General features: G+C 38.7%; 1 protein-coding gene and 1 long non-coding RNA gene across 9 annotated transcripts in view; one reads left to right on the top strand and one right to left on the bottom strand.

Annotated features, from left to right (window-relative positions):
- The window catches only part of Otopla (Otopetrin-like a), a 31543-nt gene extending 18392 nt beyond the window's left edge, over positions 1-13151 (top strand). For 6 of the 7 annotated variants that reach the window (XM_070307525.1, XM_070307528.1, XM_070307527.1 and 3 more), the window contains 7 exons: positions 4712-5051; positions 5748-5856; positions 5952-6112; positions 6225-6381; positions 6486-6985; positions 7064-7391; positions 7549-13151. In XM_070307525.1, coding sequence (XP_070163626.1) covers positions 4712-5051; positions 5748-5856; positions 5952-6112; positions 6225-6381; positions 6486-6985; positions 7064-7391; positions 7549-8243 — 2290 coding nt within the window. In that variant the 3' untranslated portion in view covers positions 8244-13151. Of the gene's footprint in view, positions 1-3979; positions 4506-4711; positions 5052-5747; positions 5857-5951; positions 6113-6224; positions 6382-6485; positions 6986-7063; positions 7392-7548 lie in introns of those variants that run through there. The other variant, XM_070307531.1, reaches the window with a different exon arrangement.
- The window catches only part of LOC138939605 (uncharacterized), a 93122-nt gene that overhangs the window by 30924 nt on the left and 38221 nt on the right, over positions 1-23977 (bottom strand). The gene's annotated exons all lie outside the window — the stretch shown is intronic.

The following is a 23977-nucleotide window of genomic DNA, read 5'->3' as shown; positions in this document are numbered from 1 at the left end:
AATTGCATTAACACGGTCTCGAGCCAATGCCATCGGCAGTCCACGCGTTGCATCCGCCACACAACACAGTGCCTGTCACAAATCTCTCGCGCGAGTGTAATTTCCCTTAAATTTAATTAACTCAGAAATTGACATCTCCGACCGTGTTGTCGTAAACGCGCAATTTCTATCAAAGTCCAGTAATTAATATAGGTCTTGCGAAATAGTGCCGTGTAGTCACGTAAGACCGATTTTGCCAAATTTCTAATTAAAAGGTGTCTTAATGCGACTTGCACGCGTAGTATAAGAGATTATATTTAAAATACAAATAACTAATTTTTGTGAAAGAATTGAAAAAATTCATTAAATGATTATAATAACTAGAATTGTTCGAGATTGATTTTTCAGTGCGAAAATAATTCAACCGATGGTACGGTATGGCAATTCGTGGCAATCAAGGAGAATCGATGCAAATCCGGTTATAGCCAATTATAAAATTACTACGGACGGTTTCTCTCGTTTGTTGTCACAGGCAAAGTAAAGAATGTAAATGACTGAAGATCCAACTATCGAGCTTATCGTAAAAAGTATAAAGATTACGTATAAAGTATGGAGGTAAAATGTGTTGCGTATTGAGATAAATTACGTATTTAAATTGCTGGAACAACTTTTTCAATGCTTCCTAATTGACCCCGTAATTCTGTAGTGCACGATATACAGTGATGTTGGATGACAACGATTTAAACGAGCGCGACTTTTAAGCTCGACTCGAATGCACGCGGACAGCTTAATTCTCGAGTAAAGTTCCGTTTGAAAGGATTTGAGAAATGATAGAGTCTTGGAAGCGGATGAGACGAGGTTAAGCCTATAAGAGGCCGAGGAAACAGGGAGGAGCACCGAAAGTAGGTACTTCGAGATATCGACCAGTCTGGACCGTTTTACGCGTCCGCGCTACTATTACCATTTTCTCGCAATTGGAAGAAGACTGTAAGAAACGTCATTCTTCTCCCACACAGGAAAATAAGATTGCTTTTTCTCGATATTTTCTTCCATTTTTAAAGCATCAGCTATCCGTTAATTTATCTCCAATCTCGCGCGCATGCAAAATCTATAATCGCGAAAACTAAAACGTAAGGATAAAAACGAGTAGAGTTGTGCAAATTAGAAACTTGCACATTGCTTCCTCATCATTTTATCTTACAAAGCTTAAGCTGCTTTAAGCATGCGGTTTTTTTTTTAATTTTTGCTTCCTCATAGAGGAAGCTTTGCGAACGAAATAAAAAGATGAAGAAGCAATATGCTATTTTCTAATTTACACACTTTTTTTATTTTTATATAATCGTTATAGATTATACATGTAAAAAAATTTAATTCGATATCTCAAATCTTCCGAGAGTCACAGCGTGTACAGACATTTTTCAAAAAATTCAAAATTTTATATAAAATTAACCCTTTCACCGATACTCACCGAATTCATTACCAACTATCCTTTAATAATACTCTATTCGTGTAAAAAAATTTAATCCGATATGTCAAATTTTCCGAAAGTCACAGCGTGTACAGACATTTCTCAAAAAATTCAAAATTTTATAAAAAATAAACCCTTTCAACCGATACTCACCGAATTCCGTAGCAGCCATCCTTTAATAATACTTTATTCATGTGAAAAAAATTTTAACCTGATATCTCGAAAATTGCGAAAATTACAATGTATACAGACATTTCTCAAAGAATTAAAAATTTTATAAAAAATTAAGCTTTTCATCGATTCTCATCAAATTCAATACCAACCATCCTCGCGAATGATACTCTATCCATATAAAAAAAATAAATTTAACCCGATATCTCAAAAATTGCGGAAGTTAGAGGTTGTACAATATACTGCGTACATACACACATACGCACATACATACATACATACAGACATTTTTAAGGAATATAATTTTTCGACGTTTTGGAACATAGAAAACTCGAAAAAAAAATGTTGTTGCGAAAACAAAGCTTCCTCCGTGAGGAAGCGAAAATCGCGTATATAATAATAATCTTTTCACGTTGCTTTTAATTTCAAATAGATATAAATGTAGTAACATAAATTTTCCGAACTTGCGGGGAAATATTAATTTCCCAGAGTCGTACCGTTCTATGGTGATTCGGTATCAAGAGTTCGCGTAATGAAGCAAATAGATTGAGATACTGAGCAATACCCAGAGCGAGAAACTCGTCCATTGTCATTGAAACGTTCCGCCTGTCAACCCAATTGTGGCGAACAATAGCCGCGATCTGCCCGATCAATGCAATTAGGAATGGCTTAGTTATACGACTCCTCAGCTAATTAATATCAACGCGTGAATGTAATTAATACGCTCGCTTGTCTAATATTTTGCGCGCCGATAAAATAAGCGACAATGTATACGGGGTGGCTTATTTTAATTTACCCATTCAAATATCTGTAAGTTTTAGAAGAAAACTTTTTGCACAAAAGTTGTTTTCCACAATCTTTTGCACAAAAGATATAAAATAACTTGAAAAATACTTAATGAAAAAATATTTTATTATAGTGTTTTGAAAAGCTCTCGAGATAACTTTTATCGAAAAAGTTTCCTTCTAAAACTTTTACAGGTTTTAAAATATTTGAATGAGTAAATTAAAATAAGTCACCTTGTATAAATCGTATCAAAATATCAGATGTCTTTTCTTCCACAGTTTTCTTGATTAATTTTATAAATGTGTATTTAATTTTTCTCCGACAAAAATTAACAATTTTAATTCGGAGGCAGTTTAGCTACAAAAATATGCAATAATAAAAGAAACGATGCAATCTTGAAATGACGATCTTTCGCACGATATTTTCGATAAATAAAATCGTCGATTAACTGAAACGGCTATAATTAGAAAAGTATCCCCGACGCAGATCTCCTTTTGATATCATAAAATAAATTAAAACACGAGAAAGTAAAACGCTTCAGAAGCGAGCAGTTTTAAATAAAAAAAGCGACAATCCGCGAACTCTCGTGAGAAGACTCGTGAAAATATCACCGCCTCTACTCGAACACGCACGCATCTCACCTATCTCATGCATCCGGGAAAGAAAAAAAAAAATCCCTGGCACGAGCGTACAGACTACGTATGGGGCACAATAAAGTCTGCACCCCAACCCCTGAAATGCCACGATGACAAAGGGCGGTTAAGCCCTTTCTCGACGTAGACGTAATGCATACGTGTTGTCGCGAAACGCGCGGGCGTCGTTGCATCTCGCGAAGCGAAGCGGAGAGGAATCGTCGTCTCCTCTGCGTGCGCGCGGCCTCGTTTTCCCGTGGAAAAGCCTCATTTCCCGCGCGATTGATTCTTGGTGAGATCGCGCACCGGCTTTGCGATCGGCATTATATATAGACCATCGATTGCGACGTCTAACCTTTAAGCGAGAAAAAGAGCGTAACGAGGATGAGACGGGCGTTTAAGTGCGTCCGGGATGTTCGAGCGGCAGTCATGCTCGTCGATTAAAAGCGAATGCACCAGGTCAACTGTTATCGAAGACCGACCCCGTTGTCGCATTCGGAATAATCGTTTGTTCCAAGATCAAGCGGTGCACAATCGAAATTAATTGCTATACTAATTTATTCGTGAATTATCGTTGAATATTTTTCTAAGAAATATATTCATGATTTATTAAATTAATTTAATTCTGGCATTATATATATATATATATATATATATATATATATATGCGTTTTGCATATATTTTTTATTAATCAGTAATTCAATGTTATCGAGTGAACTTGTGCGTATCGGTTTCTATGAAGAATACATTACGATTTGGTGACACTTGTGTAACTTTTTCGGGATATATAATTAATTAATCACTATTAATCGCTAAAACGTAATAGAATTAAAATAAAATATTTAATAGCTCGGTTGTTCAATTATTATATTTTCATTAATGATTCTCTTATAATAAACTATCTGTTATTAATAATAATAATAAAAATTGAATTTTTAATAGCTAGGTTAAATAGAATATCGAGGACACACACAGTTATATTCGGTGAAAACAATGAAAATTCGATGAGTCGGGACGTCATCGTATAGTTGAAAAGCGAAAACAGAAATAGCACACTCGTGTGAATCGACTTGCGCAATCACGGGCGCAACAGTCGACGCTCGTTATTAATCCAAGTAGGACACGGTATAGACGACATGTAAAACATTTAGTAAGAAGTTTCTTTAACAAGCAATTAATAAATTAATAAACAATTGAATATATATATATATAATATAACATTCATAATAATGAAATTTAAAACAGTGATCGTGCAAGATACAAGACTAGAAGTTTCTGCGTAAAGAAAGTAGAGAGCATCTGTTTAAAAAAATAATAATTTAAAGTACATTATTTCTCGTCGCGTGCAAATTTATTTTGCAACGATCATCATGGAAATCGAAGTGGTACCATTCATCGACAATAATGTCAGCAGAAAGGATATACTGCCACGACGGAGTAGCAGGGTGCAAATTATTCAAAGAAAAGGGTTAGATCATTATTTATTACAACAAACACGACGAGATTATTAAATGAAACTATTGTTTATTGATGCAACTGATTTTTAATTCACACACACACACACACTGAATCACGTGTTATATTTCGTATTATTACGAAATGATGGCCATCATTTTTTTCTTTTTTTTCTAACAATAAGTTCGAGAGAAGTTACAGGCAAATTTTTCATTTCAGAACATCACTCTTCATCATCATGAGCTTCATCTATGCGAAACTGCTCGTAGTCGTGTGCATCACTTACGTGATAAGCGAAGTGGTGACGCACAAACTACCGCTCTACTATTACGAGGGATTCTTCACGTATCTTTATGGCATGAGTATCCTGTTTCTGTTGTACGTCTTCTGCTTCCTCCTTCAAGAGAGCGCCTGTTGTGCAAGAGGAAGTGATACACCGCCACCGCCACCAAGGCCACCTAAAACTGGCTGGACCTCTAAGGAAGCTAAGGACAAGAATAAGAAGAAAGACAAGAAAGATAAGGATCAAAAACAGCCGAAGAGCAAAAAGGAGACACAGGTTTTTCTGAAAATTTTAGCTTTTCTAAAAATATTAGCAACTAAATGAGCCAGATCGACCTGCCCAATTAACAATTTCAATTAATGATTAATATTATATATTTCGTTTATTTAAAATATCCTATAATATCCGATCTATTATGCATTATTTATTTAAATAGTTTTTGTATAGCCTTCTAAAATTTAGTGAAATTTTTTAAACAAATTTATCGACATGTAATTCTCTGAAAAAAAAAAGTTGCAATATTATTTATAGCGGTTTATCTAACGTAAAGTTTTCACCAGAATCGTGACGCACCGCAACAGGTTACTAATTTCGTTTCTCGAGCGAGTTTCACGGTTACGACAATGGCATGTTACCCATGAAATGTATTTCAGTTAGCGCGTGGCACTTAAATTATGCGGATACTCTTGACGCTGACGCAATCATTGCTGTCAATCGTATTTTGGGATCTATAACATTTCGAGAGCGAAGACATAAATTTCTTTAGATCGTATAAAAAAATCTAATCTGCTTATAGGAATTAATTTAAAAAAAAAAAAAAAAGATATTTAAACTCAATTATTTTCACGCTATACATCATATTTTTATAAGCATTTTGTGTGCGCATATTAATTTAAAAAAATCAATTAAATTCCGAGTTAAAAATCAGATTTTTGCGGTTAAGTATATCTTATTATATATCGTTTTTCATAGGATGCAACTGATGTTGAAGCTGGTGTAGCTACGCGAGTCTTGCGAAAACGAAAAACCACGCAAAACGACCATAGTCATGGAAGTTTCTTCCTAAGAATTGGCGCGATAGGTAAGTCTGAAATTTTTGCTGATACTAAAAAATTGTTCCTAAAAAAAACCATGCGAATAATATCGATAAATTAAACGTTCTATGTAATTTGTCAGCTTTCGGACTGGGTACTATGGTATACAACGGTTTGGAATTCGGCGCATTTTTCGAAGTACCACCCACATCGCCTTGCTATCAGATATTACAAGGCGTTAATCCCGTATTGCAAATGATCTTCACCTTTATGCAAATGTATTTTATCTTCATGAATTCCCGGGTACGTATTTGCAATTCGAAATAAAAAAAAAAAAAAGAAAAAAATAGATGAATAGAAAGAAGAAATAAGAAGAGCGCAATGTGCCATTACGATATTCTATCTCTCTTCGCAGTTGAACATTCATCGCTTCAAAGTCATCGCTCGTTTCGGTCTCATGCACGTGGTCGCGACGAATCTCTGCGTATGGATACGCACGCTAGTTCTGGAGAGTCTCAAGGAGATCACTCAGTATCATAAAAAACTAGGCCAGGTTCAAGCGGGGATTCTCGGTAAGCAATCTATTTGCAGACTTTGTCGATTGAAGTCGCACGATTTAAGCACTTGTCGGCGATAACTTGGCGTCGACATGCCAATAACACGCCGACACTTGCAGAGAGCATTAAGCAGCACTCGATGCGAAACGCCGGAGCGATACTGGGTACGGAGCCGCGTGACATGGCGCAATTACGAGAAGCTCCTCTCGTGGCCTCTACGAGATCGACGACCATTGCGCCGACTGTCACGACCGGCACGACCGTGGCCGCTCTGGGCCGCGTGATGACGACAACGGCAAGATCGATCGCGGACGCGTTTACAACGCCGACCAGCATGTCCTCGAGCACTTGGACGATTCCGTCAACAACGACACCGTCGACTACCACGATGTTGCCTAATCTGACCACTAGCGCGGCAACGACCCTGTCGACAATCCTGACCACGTTCACACCGTCAACTACTAGCACTTCCACCACTACCTCCACAACGACCACCGAGAGGATCACTACTATTCCAACTACAACGAGCACCACCAGCACCACCACACCGTCCACTACCACATTATGGTCTCAGATTATGGAATTCATGAATGTGCCGCAAGGCGATATGGATAATCAGGTTAGAATCGTGTTTCATCGTGTCTTTGAAAGAATGAATACCGTTTACATAGTGATTAAATCCGCCCGCCTTTTTTAGGTACCGCAGATCTTCGATGTGAGCAACTTGACGAACAATAGCGAATACTGGAGCCCGAATTTAGGTATCTACGCGGAGGCTTTGACAGAAGACGGAACGGTGTCCAATTCATGTGGCCGCGTCAATATCATGGGAAGCATCGTTCAGGACGCAGCACCGTACTTATTCCCATTTATAATCGAATACAGTTTGATCGGAGCGGCGGTGATTTATGTCATGTGGAAGCATATCGGTCGGCATCCGCGTTGGCCTCATCAAACCGAAGCGGATCTTGAACGTCGCCTGGAGGCCATGCTCTCTCGAAGAGCCGTCGCTCTTGCTCATGCAGGTATTGTTGCATTTCCTTTATTATATTTTCATTATGTTAATTTTGAATATATTGGATCATACGTGCAAAGAATTCTTCTATTTCCGAAATAATGTAAAAAATATGAATTTATCTTCTATCTATTTAAGAATCGAGTTTTAACATAAAGTATTATCAGGTCACACCAGAGTCGATTGCGTGGGAGCGAGCAAAGGTCTCTTCTTTGGACTGCTTCTTCTGGTTGGTTCCTTGATATGCCTGATTCTCTTCTTCGTACTGATTCATCATCCGGAGCTGGGTTTGCTCGCGATCTATCTCGCCGACGTGTCTCACTGCGTATTAATGGCGTTATCTATCATTGCTATAATTATCGGCTTCATCCGCGTGCAGAGTCTCAAGTTCAAAGCCGAGGAGCAGAGCGATCTTAACGATATCCTCCTGCGCGTCTCGGCCTTCGGTCTCTTCATCTACGCCGTCTTCAGCGTGATTGCCGGCTCCCTGGCGGCCTTTACGCACGAACCGAATTTGCTAGTGATGGTGACTGGATTGCTTTCAGTCGCCCAGGTGGTCCTCCAGATGCTATTTATCGCCGATGTATCGCGCAGGCGGGTTCACTTGCCCGAGCACGATCGCAGCAAGCCCGGCAGGCAGGTTGTCACTTTCCTGCTGATCTGCAATGTAACTATGTGGGTGATCTACACGTTTGAGGCTCAGAAAGTCATCGCCAACCCGGTGCAGCTCGATTTCTACGGATTCCTGGCTTGGGCCATCGTGCAAAGGGTCACCCTGCCACTGTGCATCTTCCACAGATTCCATAGTGCCGTGACGCTCGCCGAGATTTGGAAGACCAGCTACAAGGCGCGTCTGGAGTAGACGAGCGGGAAATCCCGTTATGGTCAATCGTCCGGAGTGGTCGTCAGTAGGAACAAAAGAGCGAGCGCAAGCTGGTCAGGATGCTCGACGACCTCAATCACATACATCGATTTCGGATCTCAAAGAAAGGCAAAAGCTTGAAAAGGGAGAGAAGAAGATTGGTTGAGGAAGTCGGCGGTAAAACTGAAAAATGATGGATCAGCCGGAATAATCAAACATATAGCGTGTTTAACGTGTCCGTTGCACGAAGAGACCTTCGGATGATATCCAAATCGTTGATAATTGTTGAAAATTCCATGAATTCAAGTTGGAGAGATTTATCTCGTTGAAAATATCTTTATCGACAAAGATAGAGAGAGAGAGAGAGAGAGAGACATCTGAAGAGACACTTCAGTGATACGTTCAAAGTCGATCTGATATCCTCAAAGAGGAGTTTTCGTGTAAAGTGGAGCCAGATATGATCGTGTCGAACCGTAAACTGTTCCTTTATCTTCTGTTTTGTGTACAAGTTATATTTCTTTTTTTTTTTATGTTATCTTAGCATCAGTAGAGACGACGAGGAGAGGATCTGGACGATCGACGATCGTGTCAATGATCTTGTTGATCAGATAGGCTTTTGCCGATTTCGGCGCAAACGAAGCACAAAACAACAAAAATATTAGCATTTCACGAAATACAATTGCATTTCCCTTTCACCGCGTTTCTCACCTTACACAATCTCTATACTGCCACCAAATTTTCTACTTTTATATGTATTATATGTATTGTATGTATTCAAGCATATCTTCGCTCTATCGCGCATCAATACTATAGACAATTCAGTTCATGCTCGCGAGAATTTAGATTATTCCGATAATTGGCCGGCAATTTTCTTATTTCATTCATTCATTACAAAGATATATCGGATCGCTGTGATATATGCGTTTGTGAAAACTTGAGTCGGTATTGTGACGATGAATCTCTTTCTATTCGTGCGTTAACGCAATGTTTGTAACTAAATATTTCATATTTTTATAAATCTTAATAATTAGCGGATGAAATTAGCTTTTAAGTTTACAATATTTAGTTAACATTCTCTGATATTTATCTTACAAGATATTAATTAATTCGAAATTATAAGATCGTATTAAATCGATTGGCTGACTATCGAAGAGAACAAATTCATTTTTGTACTTCATCGAAATAATTTCACACGATCATAAAATTAGCGAACGGGAAACTTGAGCTATTCGATAAACTATGAATCAACCGCGTGGCGGTGGCATCCTTCGTGGTCAAAGTCTAACTGAAGAAATCTTGAGAGATTTTACATAGAATAGGATAATTTCACAGTGCTGTGTTTGCTTAACCGAAAGAAATTACGCGACATTTTAATCCCACGACGGATCCCTTTATTCTCTCGAGTCACTTTACCCGAAACGCGAGTGCTTTCTCGCGTTTGACGAGCGCGCGATTAACGAGAGATCCGTCCCTCCATAAGGGACACGCATTCGAAAGATCATTATCATTGTTTCTCGTTGCGTGCTGCAGAGTACAAAATTGTTTCTGAAACTTTTCGAATCCTTTTATCGATATACTTTTTCAACAATCGCGATCTTCGAATGAACGCGCCAACGACATCGCTGTATCTTCGTCGTGTCTTCATCGCAAACAATTGGCACGAAGTGGCACACACATTCAACATATAATATTGAACGGAGGATCAATGAAGAAGGAAAGACCGGCGTATTCGAAGCCAAGACGAGCGATTGTATTATATAGCGGATATTTCGTTTTGGACTTGCCAAGTATTCCGAATGGCATATACTCGAGGAGTTTTCGAGGAGGAAATTACGCGCTATGATGCAGATTATGTGACTAATGTAAGACGTACGTAAGGTAATGAAAGGGGAGTTAAGAATGCGATTTCGCGGCAAAAAGGCTTATTCACAGCGGAAAGCGATTCGTACGTGTTTATCCTTTCAATTATATTCTGGCACATACGATACGATGTTCGCGAACGTCAAGGCTTTCCGTTGCGAATGGCTTAATTCTTTGAGGGGCGATGGCGCAGCTTATGTATGTACTTCACGCGAATATGTATAAGTCACAGTGTAATGTATTAGGTGCCACGACTCTTTTGTGCGTTTTCTATGTTGGTGCGATGTGGTTTAATTTGTGAACTACAGTGCCTAAGTTTCGCTCTAATAGTAGCTTCTCTCTCTTTCGGAGGTCCTGCACAAAATACGCTTTCTCGGCCCCTGAAAGAGTTAAGAGAGAGAATATGAGGGTAGGGCAAGGAAAAAATAAGGAATAATTCGATATACGCGAATAGAGGAGCTCGCACACTACTTCACGAAATATAAGAGGTAATCATTATGATCATTATTGATTAGTATTTAAGCCTATCTCGAAGAGATATCGATCCTTCGCATTTACTTCGCTATTGATATCGTATGTAGATCGTTGAAAAGAAAACGTTTGTCGTATAGAGACTATACTTTGTGAATTCATCTATGAACCTTGTGAAAATACTCTCGTCTCCTAAAAAGAAAACTCACATTTTTTAAGTTTTATTCAATAAAATTTATTAAAACACAAATTTTATCGAATAAAATTTTTTCACATAAACAGAATACAATAATATACAAGGTATACTCGGAATCCCCTGACGGAAGTCCTAATTATACACCAGTCGACGTATTTAGCTTTCGAGTCTAAATATTTTAATTATTAGACATAATATATATATATATATATATATATATAATAAGTAACGCGCGCGCGTGCGTGCGTTAAGAGGAATATTGTTACACCGGAAGCTTATTAAAAAGCAGCCGTTAACGATCAATTATACATAATTATAATCCAAGGATGACATTATTAAAAAATAAACATGATATATATATATATATATATATATATATATATATATATATATATATATAATGAAAACTTGTATTAATTTTATGCGCGTAACTGTGTGGAGGAATGCGCGATATGTAAATAATAAATAATAGTCATTCTTTGTCAGTAAATAATTATCCAGCAAAGTGTCTGTGAAACGATTGACTTTATTGCCCAAATAGTGATGCAGATATTTGCGCTCAGATAGATTTTTAGTTTCTCACGCGATTGTTATTTTATGCTACAGATATATAAGCTGATTTTCCTATAATTATAATATAATTTATAATATATACTTTATATATATATATCAATATAAGGAGATATTACTATGCTCTTACAAACTTCAATAAAATCAAAACAGCAATTTGATGCATTTTATAATCATTGCAGATTTAATCAGTGAAAAGAGAGCATGGGTGAATGAGCTTATACGCGTGAGAATAATAAGTTAATATTGTCGTTTTAAAGATCGAAAAATTGTTAATTGCAAAAATATAAAATATCTCATCACGAAACTGTAAGAGAAAAGAATTTTTCTTGCATAAATCTTTTCATCGACACTCTGTGACACAAGTTTGGTCGCGATCATACGATAGAAGGGATAAAGTCACAAGATGACAACATAGCGAGAGAGATGATTGCGAGAATTAAATTAATTAACCAGGCACTGCCACACCGGACCAACAAAGCCGAAACGAATAATTGAAGGGATTCGGGGAGGAAAGGAGGAAAGATAACATACGCAGAAAGAGAACCAATAACCCTTTATCAATTTCCCATAAACGAAAAATCTATAAAGAAGAAAGATATATTGAAGCCGAGGCCCTTCCTTAACGAATGCGAATGCGTTAGCCCTCGATATACGTGTGCGTGATATGAGATTGAGACAAGAGAAAACGCGAACGAGAGAGAGAGAGAAAGAGATAAACAGAAGGAAAAAGAATGATACAATGCGAACCGTTTTTCTTCGGCAAACAACGTCTTTGTATACTCTATACCCGTGTTGTAAGGAGAAAAAAAAAACCACGATTCTTGTATATGTGCATCAATATCTCGATAGTAGCCGTAAGCCTAACTAGTGAGTCGCGGATTTGCGACAAGGCCAGAGAATCGTATGCGAGAACTGAGATCTCAATTGCAAATGATTGCATTGATATTTTTTTTTTTTTTTAATTTTATTTTTTCTCCGGATCGATAGAATTATTCGTGCAAGTTTAAAACGCAAATGCCATTATATAAATTTTCATTTACGTAAATAGTACTTACATATTTTATGTGTGCGCGAATATATAATTGATCGATACTATCTACTTAAATAAATAGTTTAATCATAAGAATATAGTGTAGCGGAGATGTTTAAGTAATGGAATTTTCTTTTATAGCAATAACAGCATCTAACTTCATTTCATATATAAGCTCTAAGTCACGAATCCGCAAGAAATAAACGGAAAAAGAAGACAGGAAGAATTTGCATATGTATGCGCGCCGGAAGCAAATCCGCGACACATTATTATTTAACATAATGTAGTGAGTTTTCGATGTCTTCGAGTATAATTACAGTTTGTACACGTAATACACACAGTTATACGCAACTCACATACATACATACATACATACGTACATATACATATGCGCGCGCACAAATGACATCACTCACGGATTTACCAGAGATACACTATATCGAAGGAGGAAGCGAGGACAATGGCAGGCATAGAACGGAAGAAGTTAACGTTTCATCGGAGCGGGCGATAATGGCAGGCAGGACACAGAAGAAAAAAAAAGAAAAAAAAGAAAAAAAAAGTATAAATTACATGTTGTGGTGTAAGCAGTTCTTCGAATGTCGAATAGCGACGAATAACGTCTGTAAATTTTCGTAAATTCGCTCATTCGCATCAATTCCTATTTTCATTGTATACCGTTAACAAAACCAGTTTCATTGTAACCCGAGTTGCATCGGCACGTCATTGCCGCATCATTTGTAACGATATATATATGATTATATTGGTTAATAAAAGTTATCTAGACGTATAATGTGTTTTCCGCCTCGTTGAAATTATTAATCCTTACATATCTTTCTTTTGTTTCTTTGTTCAGATTCATTACTGTTTCGATCACAAGAAAAGGAGACGAAGACGCGCAAAAAATTTATAAGAATTATTAAAATTACTTGTACATGATATTCGTATTTTTTTATCTGTTTTATGTAGACATATTGTTTTTCATGTGTGTGTGTGTGTGTGTGTGTGTGTGTGTGTGTGTGTGTTTGTTTGTGTGTCCAAGTTTAGATATTATTAAATATATAAATACGTGAATATATACGTATACACTACGTTATTACTGTACAATATTGAATTACAGAGATTTTATATATTTATAATAGCAGAGAGAAAGAGGAAAAGAGAGAGAAACTCTGTTTTAAATATTTTTTAATTTCCAAGTTTTAAACAGCCAATTCATAAACGCCATATAGAGTTATTTTCATTTTTATAATTATGCAAATTAAAAGTATATTTCTCCTCCGGAGTGTTTAAAATACAGATCAACAGCCAGTAAACGACATTCGCAGATTCATGTATCTACCGCAGATACAAGTTTCTAGATATATCATTTTTTTTTTTTTCATACATTATACAATTTACATATAAAAATTCAACATTAAAATATACTCGATTCAAAGATATTTATAATGAAAACATTAATTCAGTCTGAACATTATATTGATAAAGAGCACAGACGAGAGCGCGTAAAATTCAATTGAATTTCACATTCACCACGCGAGATGGTGGTTGTTTCTATACGATCTCGGAAACGCAGTGATACAATTTCACCCTGCTTCATATATTCTTCGAATTATCATTAACTTATTAACACCTTGCATTTAATATTTCTATATACTGGGATGCTATCTAAACTTGCACGCGAGAATCGCAACGCCGCGCCGCGTGCTTAGACCCCGTGCACGCCTCGCGAATAATCAGCTCGATTAAAGTTATTAGGTCGGTTGAATTATTAATCGTTGAATTATTAATTTGGAGATCGTATCGTGCCTGAGCCACCTGCGCGTATAAAGTATGTTAAGGACATCGTTCAATGAAATCTAGCATGATTTTTTTTTTTTTTTTTTTTTTTCACGACATTTATAATACATCTGCGATAGTGTAAACATTAATAAAAGCTTTTAATATGTAACAACTTTTACTTGTGAAAAATGCGAAAAGATTACTTTCGCATAAAAAAAAAAAAAAAGAAATTGTTTCATACGCCGAAATAAAAATTATAAAAATGTGTAAGTAAAGTTTCTTGCTTTCCTAAAATTGTATCTAGATGCGGAAAAACCTATTAATGTTTCGTGGCTATAGAGAAAGATAATCTAAGAAGGAGTACGAATGTAATTATGTAAAATCGGCTTACGTGAAGTATTACGGAAACGAATAAACCGGACGCATGAATCGGGAACCATAATTAACGATATACTCGAATGACAAGGGTAACGCGAACGAGCGACGTAAAGACAGAAGGCGAGCAACGTGGAACGAGCAAAATTATAAACGAGGTGAAAAACACGGCTGGACTGAAAAAAAAAAGGTACACAAATGCATATGTATGGTGTAGGCGCGACGTCGCCAGAAGCGTTCGCTGGCTGGCTGGCATTGTGAACGACCGGTAAACAATTAGTCGCGCCGTATGGCGATGAATCATTATTAAAGACGACGATGACGAGAGCCGACTGTCCTCAAGCTCTGTGTCGTCTCGGTCATTCGTGGCGGGCCTGGTTAACATGCGACATTAATTTGCGTAAGGTGTGTTTTGGGGTGCTACTTGAAAAGGCAGCAGCGGATGTGGGTGCGCAATAGAAAGGAGATGACGTACCGAAAGCGAGGAAGAAGAAGAAGAAGAAGAAGAAGAAGAAGAGGAGCACCGGCCCCGCGCAGGGGCCTCATTTGCCTTTCAATGTGCTGCTTCCCTTCGTCTTCTTCTCATTGTGCAACACGGCCATTGTCGTGGCTCCGTATACCATGTATTACCTGCGCCTATCCGTATTCCTGTCGGCGTGGGTGGCGACCGCGCACGGCAGCCGCGTTAAAAGGTCGATTCCTAAAACATGTTTCGGATACTCGCGACCTGTCCGTGACTCGTATTTTCCGAGGATAATCGCTGGAAGAATTATTCGTCTCCGGTGTTCACCGCGACTATCGCGTGGAATTCGTGTTTACGGGTGGCTAGGTGAGACGTGGGACCATCAATGACAAGAAACATCGGGTGAATGATCGTAAAAAAAAAAATTGTAACAGTAAGAGAGAAATATTCAAGTCTATAATACATTTGTAACTGTATAAAGGGGCTAGTTCCTAAAAAAATATCGCAATGAATAAAAATAATATTCCGCGCGTTTTAGTGTTCTCTTTTTCAGAGTTTAAATGTGTTGAGAGAATTTAACACATTTGCATTCTACAAAATTCTCTTCTAATTTCCAACTACTCGCGTTCCTCGCGAAATACACAGGCCGCGCTCTCAGCTTGTTTAACTACGATCCATCATCGAGATAACGAGGCTACTGGGAATTCATCCCAAGTAATCCCGTGCTTGAAAGGCTGATAACATTCTACAACTACATTCTACTACGGGAGAATTTCTCCTCATCAGTACGCGCGGTTGCGACGTCAAAAATCGTAAGTCTCTGGCGTGCTTCCGGATACCCGACGGCTTTCCACTCTAGAGGCAACGTAATAGTCCGTATAATGGCGATCGGGCGGTGAGTGCGGGTGCGAGTCGATTCGACTCGACTCGACTCGAGTCGACTCGAGGAAGCGAGTCGACTCGGAGACGCCCCGGGCGGCTTGGCGCAGCCGTGCGAGGTGAGAGACCACAGGCTGTTTGTACCGCTTAAGCTAATGAGGTACAGATGGCGATATATCGTTGTGTGTGCGCCGTAAGGTGGACCGTAGGGTGCGACGAAGAGGAACGCGCGCACACGCGCACGCAACGCGTACGAGAATCCGGCGCAAGGTGGCTAGGAAAGGCGGACGCGGGCGCCAAGCGAAAGGGGTTGCCCTCGTTTAATTCGATCCTTATCTCGGCCAGCCGGTCGGTCCTGGCTACCGCCGCTACCGATCGCTATCTCGTCCCGATACGCACCCTCCTTTTAACCCGGTGTTACCTGTAAAACCTGCGAGAACCCGAGCGCGCACACGCTCGCCTTTTTCGGCCTGGCCCGACTCGGCGCAGATGCGCCAAGGCGCACTGCTTGCATACCGGCGTGTACAGGTCGATCCTTGCACGATAATACGTCGCCCCTGACCGATGTCCGGCCGTTCCGCGGTATATTTACGATACGATAAGAGCGAGCGTTAAGATTTACCGCACGTTAGTAACGGCAGGGAAAGCTTTCGGAACGACCGCTTCTCACTATCAATTCAAAATACACATCTCCGTGCTTTATCTTCCATTATTCCTACATAAAGAGATAAACAAATTTATTTTTCTAAATAAATTTTTAAACGAAAATATATCTTCCATTAGCTTTTATGTAAAGATATGTAGAGAGAGAAGAAACGAAAAGGAGAGGAAACTTGACTATTCACAATTCGTAACAAATGTCAAACGTGTCATTTATTATTTCCAACACTCTTTTTTTACACCGTGCTTCGTAACTACTGTCGGCGAAAAGAAAATTTTTACCGACGCGCGACAACGCGAAAATCTAGATTAACTGTGAGCTACGTAAGAATACGTATAGGACGAGTTGAAGAGAGGCGGCTGAAATCTCGTGCGAAAAGGAGAGCAAGTTGGAACGAACAGTCGCGATTTCACACCGCGCGACCGTGATCCGTGATTTCACGGCAGGTGCTCGCGAGACAGGAAGTGAGACATCATACGTGTGCGCTGGCACTAACTTTCTTGCATAATGTGAAATCGGGAACGGAACACGCGTCGGCCGCTCGTCTTTAAGACCGACAATCGCCGATGAAAGAACAATGAAACGATGAATCGTTCTTGGCCAGCCGGCTCGACTGGCGCGCATAGTGGTGCTCCAATTGACTCCTCCGAAAGGACAAAATTATTCCTTACGAGAAATGAAATATATTTTAACGTGAAAATAAAACGTAGTCTCGAGTATAGTAAACAAAAAGAAAATAGAGAGAAGATATTTTCTTCTTTATCATAAAAATATTGTAGAAAAGAAAAAGTTTTGCTTTTTAAATTGATTGACCTAATACAAATATGTTAAAAAATTACTTCACTTAAATCGTTGCTACTTGAATATTTATTAAATATGATATCGCGAATTATATTACAACAAAAGACATTATACGAATTAATTTAAAGCGAAGGTGTTTAATAATCATGTTTATTGCACGCGTGCATATACGTCACAGACTCGTCGCAGGTAACCCAAAGACGATAATAGCCTCGGTTGTTGTTTGCACTTTTCTTCAAAGGGGAAAGGGCTTCCGCTCTCTTCCTAGGGGCGGAATAAGTGCATCCTTAATTACCTTCTGGCTCGGACCGATAAAAGGATAATAGGCGAATCTTCCCTCTATTTCCGCTCTCGTCTATATACAGATCCAATTTTTTAATAGTCGTCATTACGGGCCTTCTCGACATAGACGAGCGCCGGAGATGTAATCCGTGGGCATCAAACTGGAACGTTTCGCGTTCGGTATAATGCAGACAGGATGCTAATTTGATTATTAGTCCGATTGCGGCAGTTATGAATCGCAAAACTGAGCTAGATTGCGGTAATCACTGTATTTTCCGACAGCGCGCGCTTTCTTATCGCGGGAAACACCGAACGCCGTAATTACGAGACGTCTATCTACAAAAACAATATGTCGAATTCGAGTTTCACGGGAAAATGAGACTCGTGTTTCGAAGCCACCCGATCGAATTAATCGCTTTCTATTCGCTCTTTCGACCCGGGAGTTTATGTATCGAATAGAAATCTCTCTCGCATCGTAAGTCACAAAGAACACTTTCACGAGCGCAACGAAATATTTCCATAGGCGCCGACAACGAAATCTGATTTTTTAATAATCTATTCAAAATATATATATATATATATATATTGGATGATTGCATAAGTTCGTGCTCGATTTAAACATAAACTTCAATAGATTATATTTTAGAGATAACACTTTTATTAATCAATTATATAGTCTCCATTCTTTTCTACAATGGTTTTCCAACCATCTATAAGCTTGTCGATTCCTTTTTTGAAGAAAGAACTTGATTTTTCTTGAAAAAAGTTTCTAAGGTGGTTTTCGACAGCTTCCTCGGAATTGAGATTCTTGCCATTTAAAATTTAAACTATTCTGCAAAGACCGGAACAGATAAAAATTGAAGGCGCAATATGTGGAGAATATGGCGGGTGCTGCAGAATTTCCCATTGCAACTCCTGCAGTTTTCCTGCAGCTTATTCCTTTCAGTCAGGAGATGCGGCACCCACCTATCAAGCTTGGAAATGTATCCAAGCTTTTTTAAATGACGAAAAGCGGTTGAATTATCGATGTTCAGCCTCTCAGCAATATCCTCAGTTGTAATCCTTGGGTTTCTTTCCACTAAGGCATGCACAATGTCATCATCAATGCCAGAAGGTCGTCCAGAGCGGGGTTGATCCTCCATGTTGAAATCCCCATTTCGAAATCTGCCAAACCACTTTTTGACTGTTCGGAGAGCAGGAGCGCGGTCCAAATAAACGCTTTGAATATTTTTTTGTGCAATCCCAACACTCACGCCTTTCCGAAATTCATATAGCATTACATGCCGCAAATGCACCTTTTCGTTCTCCATTTTTAATGATTTCTCTTATGCACAAATGGACTTATCTGAACAATATCTGACGCTAAATTGACATAAGACAACGTCATCTATTCGGTGTAAGCAACAATTACCACACGAAAACAATAAAACTCCGCCATGCAGTAACTTAATGCCATCTATGAAAATCGGGCACGAACTTACGCAATCATCCAATATATATATAGCCGCGAAAATATCCAAATACTCGCGCATATATCTCCATAAATCGAATGATTAACAAGAAATTTCGATGAAAAATAGCATTGTGAACAGGAATATTTCTAAGACCGGCTCGTCGTAAATCCCGTAACGAGACTCCTTTTACAGGCGGCACGAAATAATGTAGATGGATACATAAACTAGGTGGACCGCACTTATATCTGCAACCCCGTGCGAACGTGGCGGCGTACTTACGTTAAATTACGGGTAGACACCCGTGCAAAAGTGCCATTAGTTTTCTCTCGCGCGTACGCCGCCATGATTGGCGTTTCATACGCGTTTATGTTAAATATCTCTCGATTTTAAAAGCGCCGCAACCATCGGAGGTCTCGAGCGTGCGGTGATAGCGCGAAAAATCGCAAATAGTCAGTCGTAAAAATCTGATTACTTTTGTTAACTTTTGGCACGAACAATGATTCTCCAACCTAACGGATCGTCCCTGTAGCTTCATGCGTATAAAAGTAACTAGAATTAGGATATGAAGAAAGGAGAGATATTGGCCTTTTTAAAATATTCTTATCTAAAGAAAAAGAATTTAATTTTTTTCATAATTATCTTGATTTTTACCTTGATAATTATCTGTTTATAGAGGGAATTGATTTTAAAAATTGCTTAGAATTTCTTCTCTTTCAAAACGTGATTTTATATTATACGCCTCCTGCAAAACCATTATTGAAAGCAATTTTCATATTCTTTACCGTTCGCATATCAATCACATATTTGTCAAACGACTTAGAATTAAAGAGCTAGGATATAATAAAATAATAAAAGAGTTAGGATATGTCGGGAATGTATCTAACGTGCATTCACGGTCTCTCGCGAGTTTCGCGGACTATCGATCTTCTCACGGTTTCTCTTCTTGCGGTCTAGGGAAGACGAAAGAATCGTCGGTAGCCACGAGAGAGACAGGTAGACCTCGTGAAACCGCGCCGGAAGATAAATGAGGGAGACCGATCGCTCGAGAGACAGGAGCGACGAAGAAGAGACTTCTCCGGTGGCAACGACAGGGGGAGGGAGGGGGGAGGGAGAGGATATAGAATCGAGAGAGAGAGAGCGAGAGAGGGGAGGGGGGGAGGGCAGGGAGAAGAATTGAAAGAAGTTATGAAAATAAGGCGAAGCCGGAAGGGGGCGTACGATATGCGCATGCGACGATCGACACGCAAGACGGGCGCTCTAATTTTAGATCTTGTCACTCTGACGCCAGCTGGCGTGCCCTTCCCCGCCTATTACACGCGTTTACGCACACACGCTGTAGCCGGCGAAGCGCACGCTGCTCTCCGTCCTCGGAGTATCTCACACGCGCAGCGCGACGCGTATCCGACGCGTATACGACGGACGGTCACGATCCCGTGAAATCAGCAGCCTCATGCACGGATACGAAATGCGCGAGAGATGGGATACCCCTCACCCGGCTATTACCCGCGACTCGACGATACGCACGACGTGCGTAAAAACCGCAGAATGACCTCGCGAACACCTCCTCTCCATATGTCCATCCGCGTGCCACCGACTGTTCCCGAACCGGCAGCAGTCATTTGATACAAAATTCCTATCGCGAAAAAAAAGAAAGGGAAAAGGGGTAGGTATCCCGACGAATTTCATTAAATTTCTCTTCGTAAAATCGTGTCTGGATAAAGTGTTATTTATCAATAGATATTTCGTATAAGGCTCTCTTCTTACTTCAAAGATGGGCTTGAAAATCGTGTATCGTATATCTAGACATTAAAAATGAGAAATTCATGAAACAAATTATAGACGAAAGAAGCGTATAGGGACAAGTATGGGATCCTGTCCTTCGATTTACGTAGAGTAAGCATTAATCCGCCATAAGTCATTCTGCTTAAACATTAATTGCGAATCGAATGAGAAGCTTGATATCTCCGAGCGTCGATGAAGATAATTATGAAGGTAACGGTGGAGGAGAAAATGTGCGCTTTTCATTTCTGAGACATTAAAATAATTACTATTATTACACATCACGTTGGATGGTCGTTACCAGCAAGAAGTCTCGGCTTGATCTAAAAGTCTGCGCAATTTACTGGTATGCATATATTTTTTTCTCGCCTGCTACGAGGAAGTGCACGCGTGTCTATGATTGCCAGTTGAACACGCGGGTTTAACGTCATCCGTCTTGCTGCGAGAAGTGTGTATCATGGATACAAGTATAATTCATTTTTTGTAAGCTTCGTATATTTCATCTTATATTAAAGCAACGAGGATTGGCGAAGAACTTATTTTTATTTCAAACGAAAAATATTGAATTTTTTTTTTGTTTTGTTTAAAACAATGCTTTTTGTATTATTTATGTTTTTAAATAAAGTAATAAAAAAAAATGTTTTAAACTAAAAAAGCACGCAAAAAAACACATGATAGCTTTGATCTGTGTAAATATCAGGATTGGTTAAAGACATTGTTTAAATCATGCCAACCCTGGAAGCAATACATTCTAACTTGACATAATGATTTAATATGTAAATAAAATATGAAGAACATGAAAAGAAAGAGAGAAAATAATCATTATTAATAGATACACAAGCTGATATTTAAGCCGACGTGTAATTATCAAATTAAATTTCCTTGTTAAATTCAATTGAATCTTACTTTTATCTCCCTCCAAATTATTACACTCTCTCTCTCTCTCTCTCTCTCTCTCTCTCTCTCTCTCTCTTATAATCATTACACTCGACTGTCTAATTTCTTGTCGAAATAAAAATTGTTTATTCTTCTATATAAAAGGTTAAGCGTCTTCTTGCGTCTACTTACATATAGAAAACGCTACGCATAGCAGAACAGGTAGTCGCTTAAAGAATCTCGTAATTTACGCCTAACCTGTACACCTGCCGAGTCTACCGAGTCCAGACTTGGCAGGGCAAACTCAATCTTCCGTATCCGGGAAAGCGCGCCGAGTCCGCGTGCAAGGCTATTACGCAAATCGCGTAAAAGGCCGGAGGTGGACGACGAAGAAGAAGGCGAAACGAGTCGTCGAAGAATAGGCTGTAATTTCGCGAGGTGGCACCGCGCGATGCACGAGCTAGATCAGTTTGGTCTCTCGATAAATTGCAGACTGCGTAGAACGAGGAAGAAATAACAAAGAGAGAGAGAGAGAGAGAGAGAGAGAGAGAGAGAGTGAGAGGGGGGGGGGCATCTCGTACCCCCTTTTCTCCCAAGATATATCTTACAAGATGTATCTAACGGGGCGCGCTGATGAGAGAACGGAGGGACGGGTGATATCTTCGCTCTAAGAGTTCCGTGGCAATCGGGAATGGAAAGAAGGCGCACTCATTGGACCTTCACTTCCTTTCATTGTTCTCTATCGTCCCCTTTCCTTTCGCGCTACCGCGGTGGCGCTTTCTCAGCTCGCCTTAATTCGCCTCGTCGTATTCAGGGGGTGAGGGAGGAGGAAAGAGAAGAGGGAGGTGGGACCCGATGGTAACAGTGTAACATCCAGATTAGCTCATTATGCGGAGATCGACATTGATAAATTCGACGCGTTGGCCGCTCGAGATACGCGGTTGCGGACGATTCCGCTCTAGTCGCTTCGCGTTACGCTATATACCAACACGCTCTCGCGGCTTCCGACAGACGAGATATTCTACATGAGAGATGTATGCGTTGTCGATTATTTCTCGTAGTCTAGCGGTACTGTCGCAACTACGAGGTGACATCATTGATCCCTTTAGGAATACACCGAAAAAGAAATGGCGTTTTTATTAATTAATTATACATAAGAATAAGAAAATCCGTATAAAATTTTCAATACCTAAAGTGAAATACTTTAGTAGAAAATTAATATGTATTTTTAATTTAAGAGAATTATTATAAGATAGTTATATATATATATATATATTTATGTATAATCAAGATTGGATAATAACTAGTTAAACAGTTAAAAGTTAAATTAAAAAGTTGAAAATTAAAGTTAATTTTAAACACATGTTAACTTTTAAATTAAACTAATTATTTTTAAATGCATTAACATTAATTTATTAACTTTTTTTATACAAGTTAAAATAATTCATTAATATTAAAATCGTATGAAAATTGTTGATCAAGTTTGTCGGATATGTGTCGATTTGCCGTGCTTGAACAGAGAATTAACTTTTAACTATAATGAATTAATTATTTTTTAACTCAACTTTAATTGACATAATTTTTAACGTAAACTTAATTAATTTTTGGACCATTAACTTTAAACTCAACTTACAATTGGTTGAAAAAAAAATTAACATACCCAATTCTGCATATAACATATATGTATGTATATCATAATATAAAATATCTATCTATCAAATTCACACAGTTTCCACGATTATAATAAATACTATTATGTAAATTACTAAAAAAAAAAATTAAGGTTATATGAACACATATAGCTTTATTCAAGTGAAAGTCAATTCTTTTCCGCTCGTACGATATTTCACGAAGTATCAAATTTATAGCAATTAATGTTGTATGAAGTTTTTATTCTACCCAACTCGTTAAAAGATAACAGATGTATAGATACGCAAGTATGATTGTTAATGATCCAAGGTTTTTCTGGTACGACCAGGTGCACACTGTCAAGTGGCAAAAACCAGGTGAGAATCAAGGCTGCGCGAGAAAGTTTGCAAGGGAAAAACAATCTGGCGAGATTGATTAATTACGACCAATGATTATATCGATTTAATATTAATCGATAGAAGGATCTAATCGATATATCAAAAGAATTTATCATCGTTAATAGCTTCCTACATTTCCGTACGTATGTACGTGGTAAAAGTAATCACTATTCTCACCGTACGCGACTAGTGCGAGAATTGAGAAAAGAGGATTAAAGGGGTTTCGCA

This window comes from Polyergus mexicanus, unplaced genomic scaffold, assembly GCF_030449975.1.
Source record: "Polyergus mexicanus isolate NDT 795.1 unplaced genomic scaffold, iyPolMexi1.0 SCAF_14, whole genome shotgun sequence".
In the NCBI taxonomy this organism is placed as follows: domain Eukaryota; kingdom Metazoa; phylum Arthropoda; class Insecta; order Hymenoptera; family Formicidae; genus Polyergus; species Polyergus mexicanus.
The sequence above is the reverse complement of the archived record's forward strand: the minus strand, read 5'-3'. Positions and strand labels throughout refer to the sequence as shown.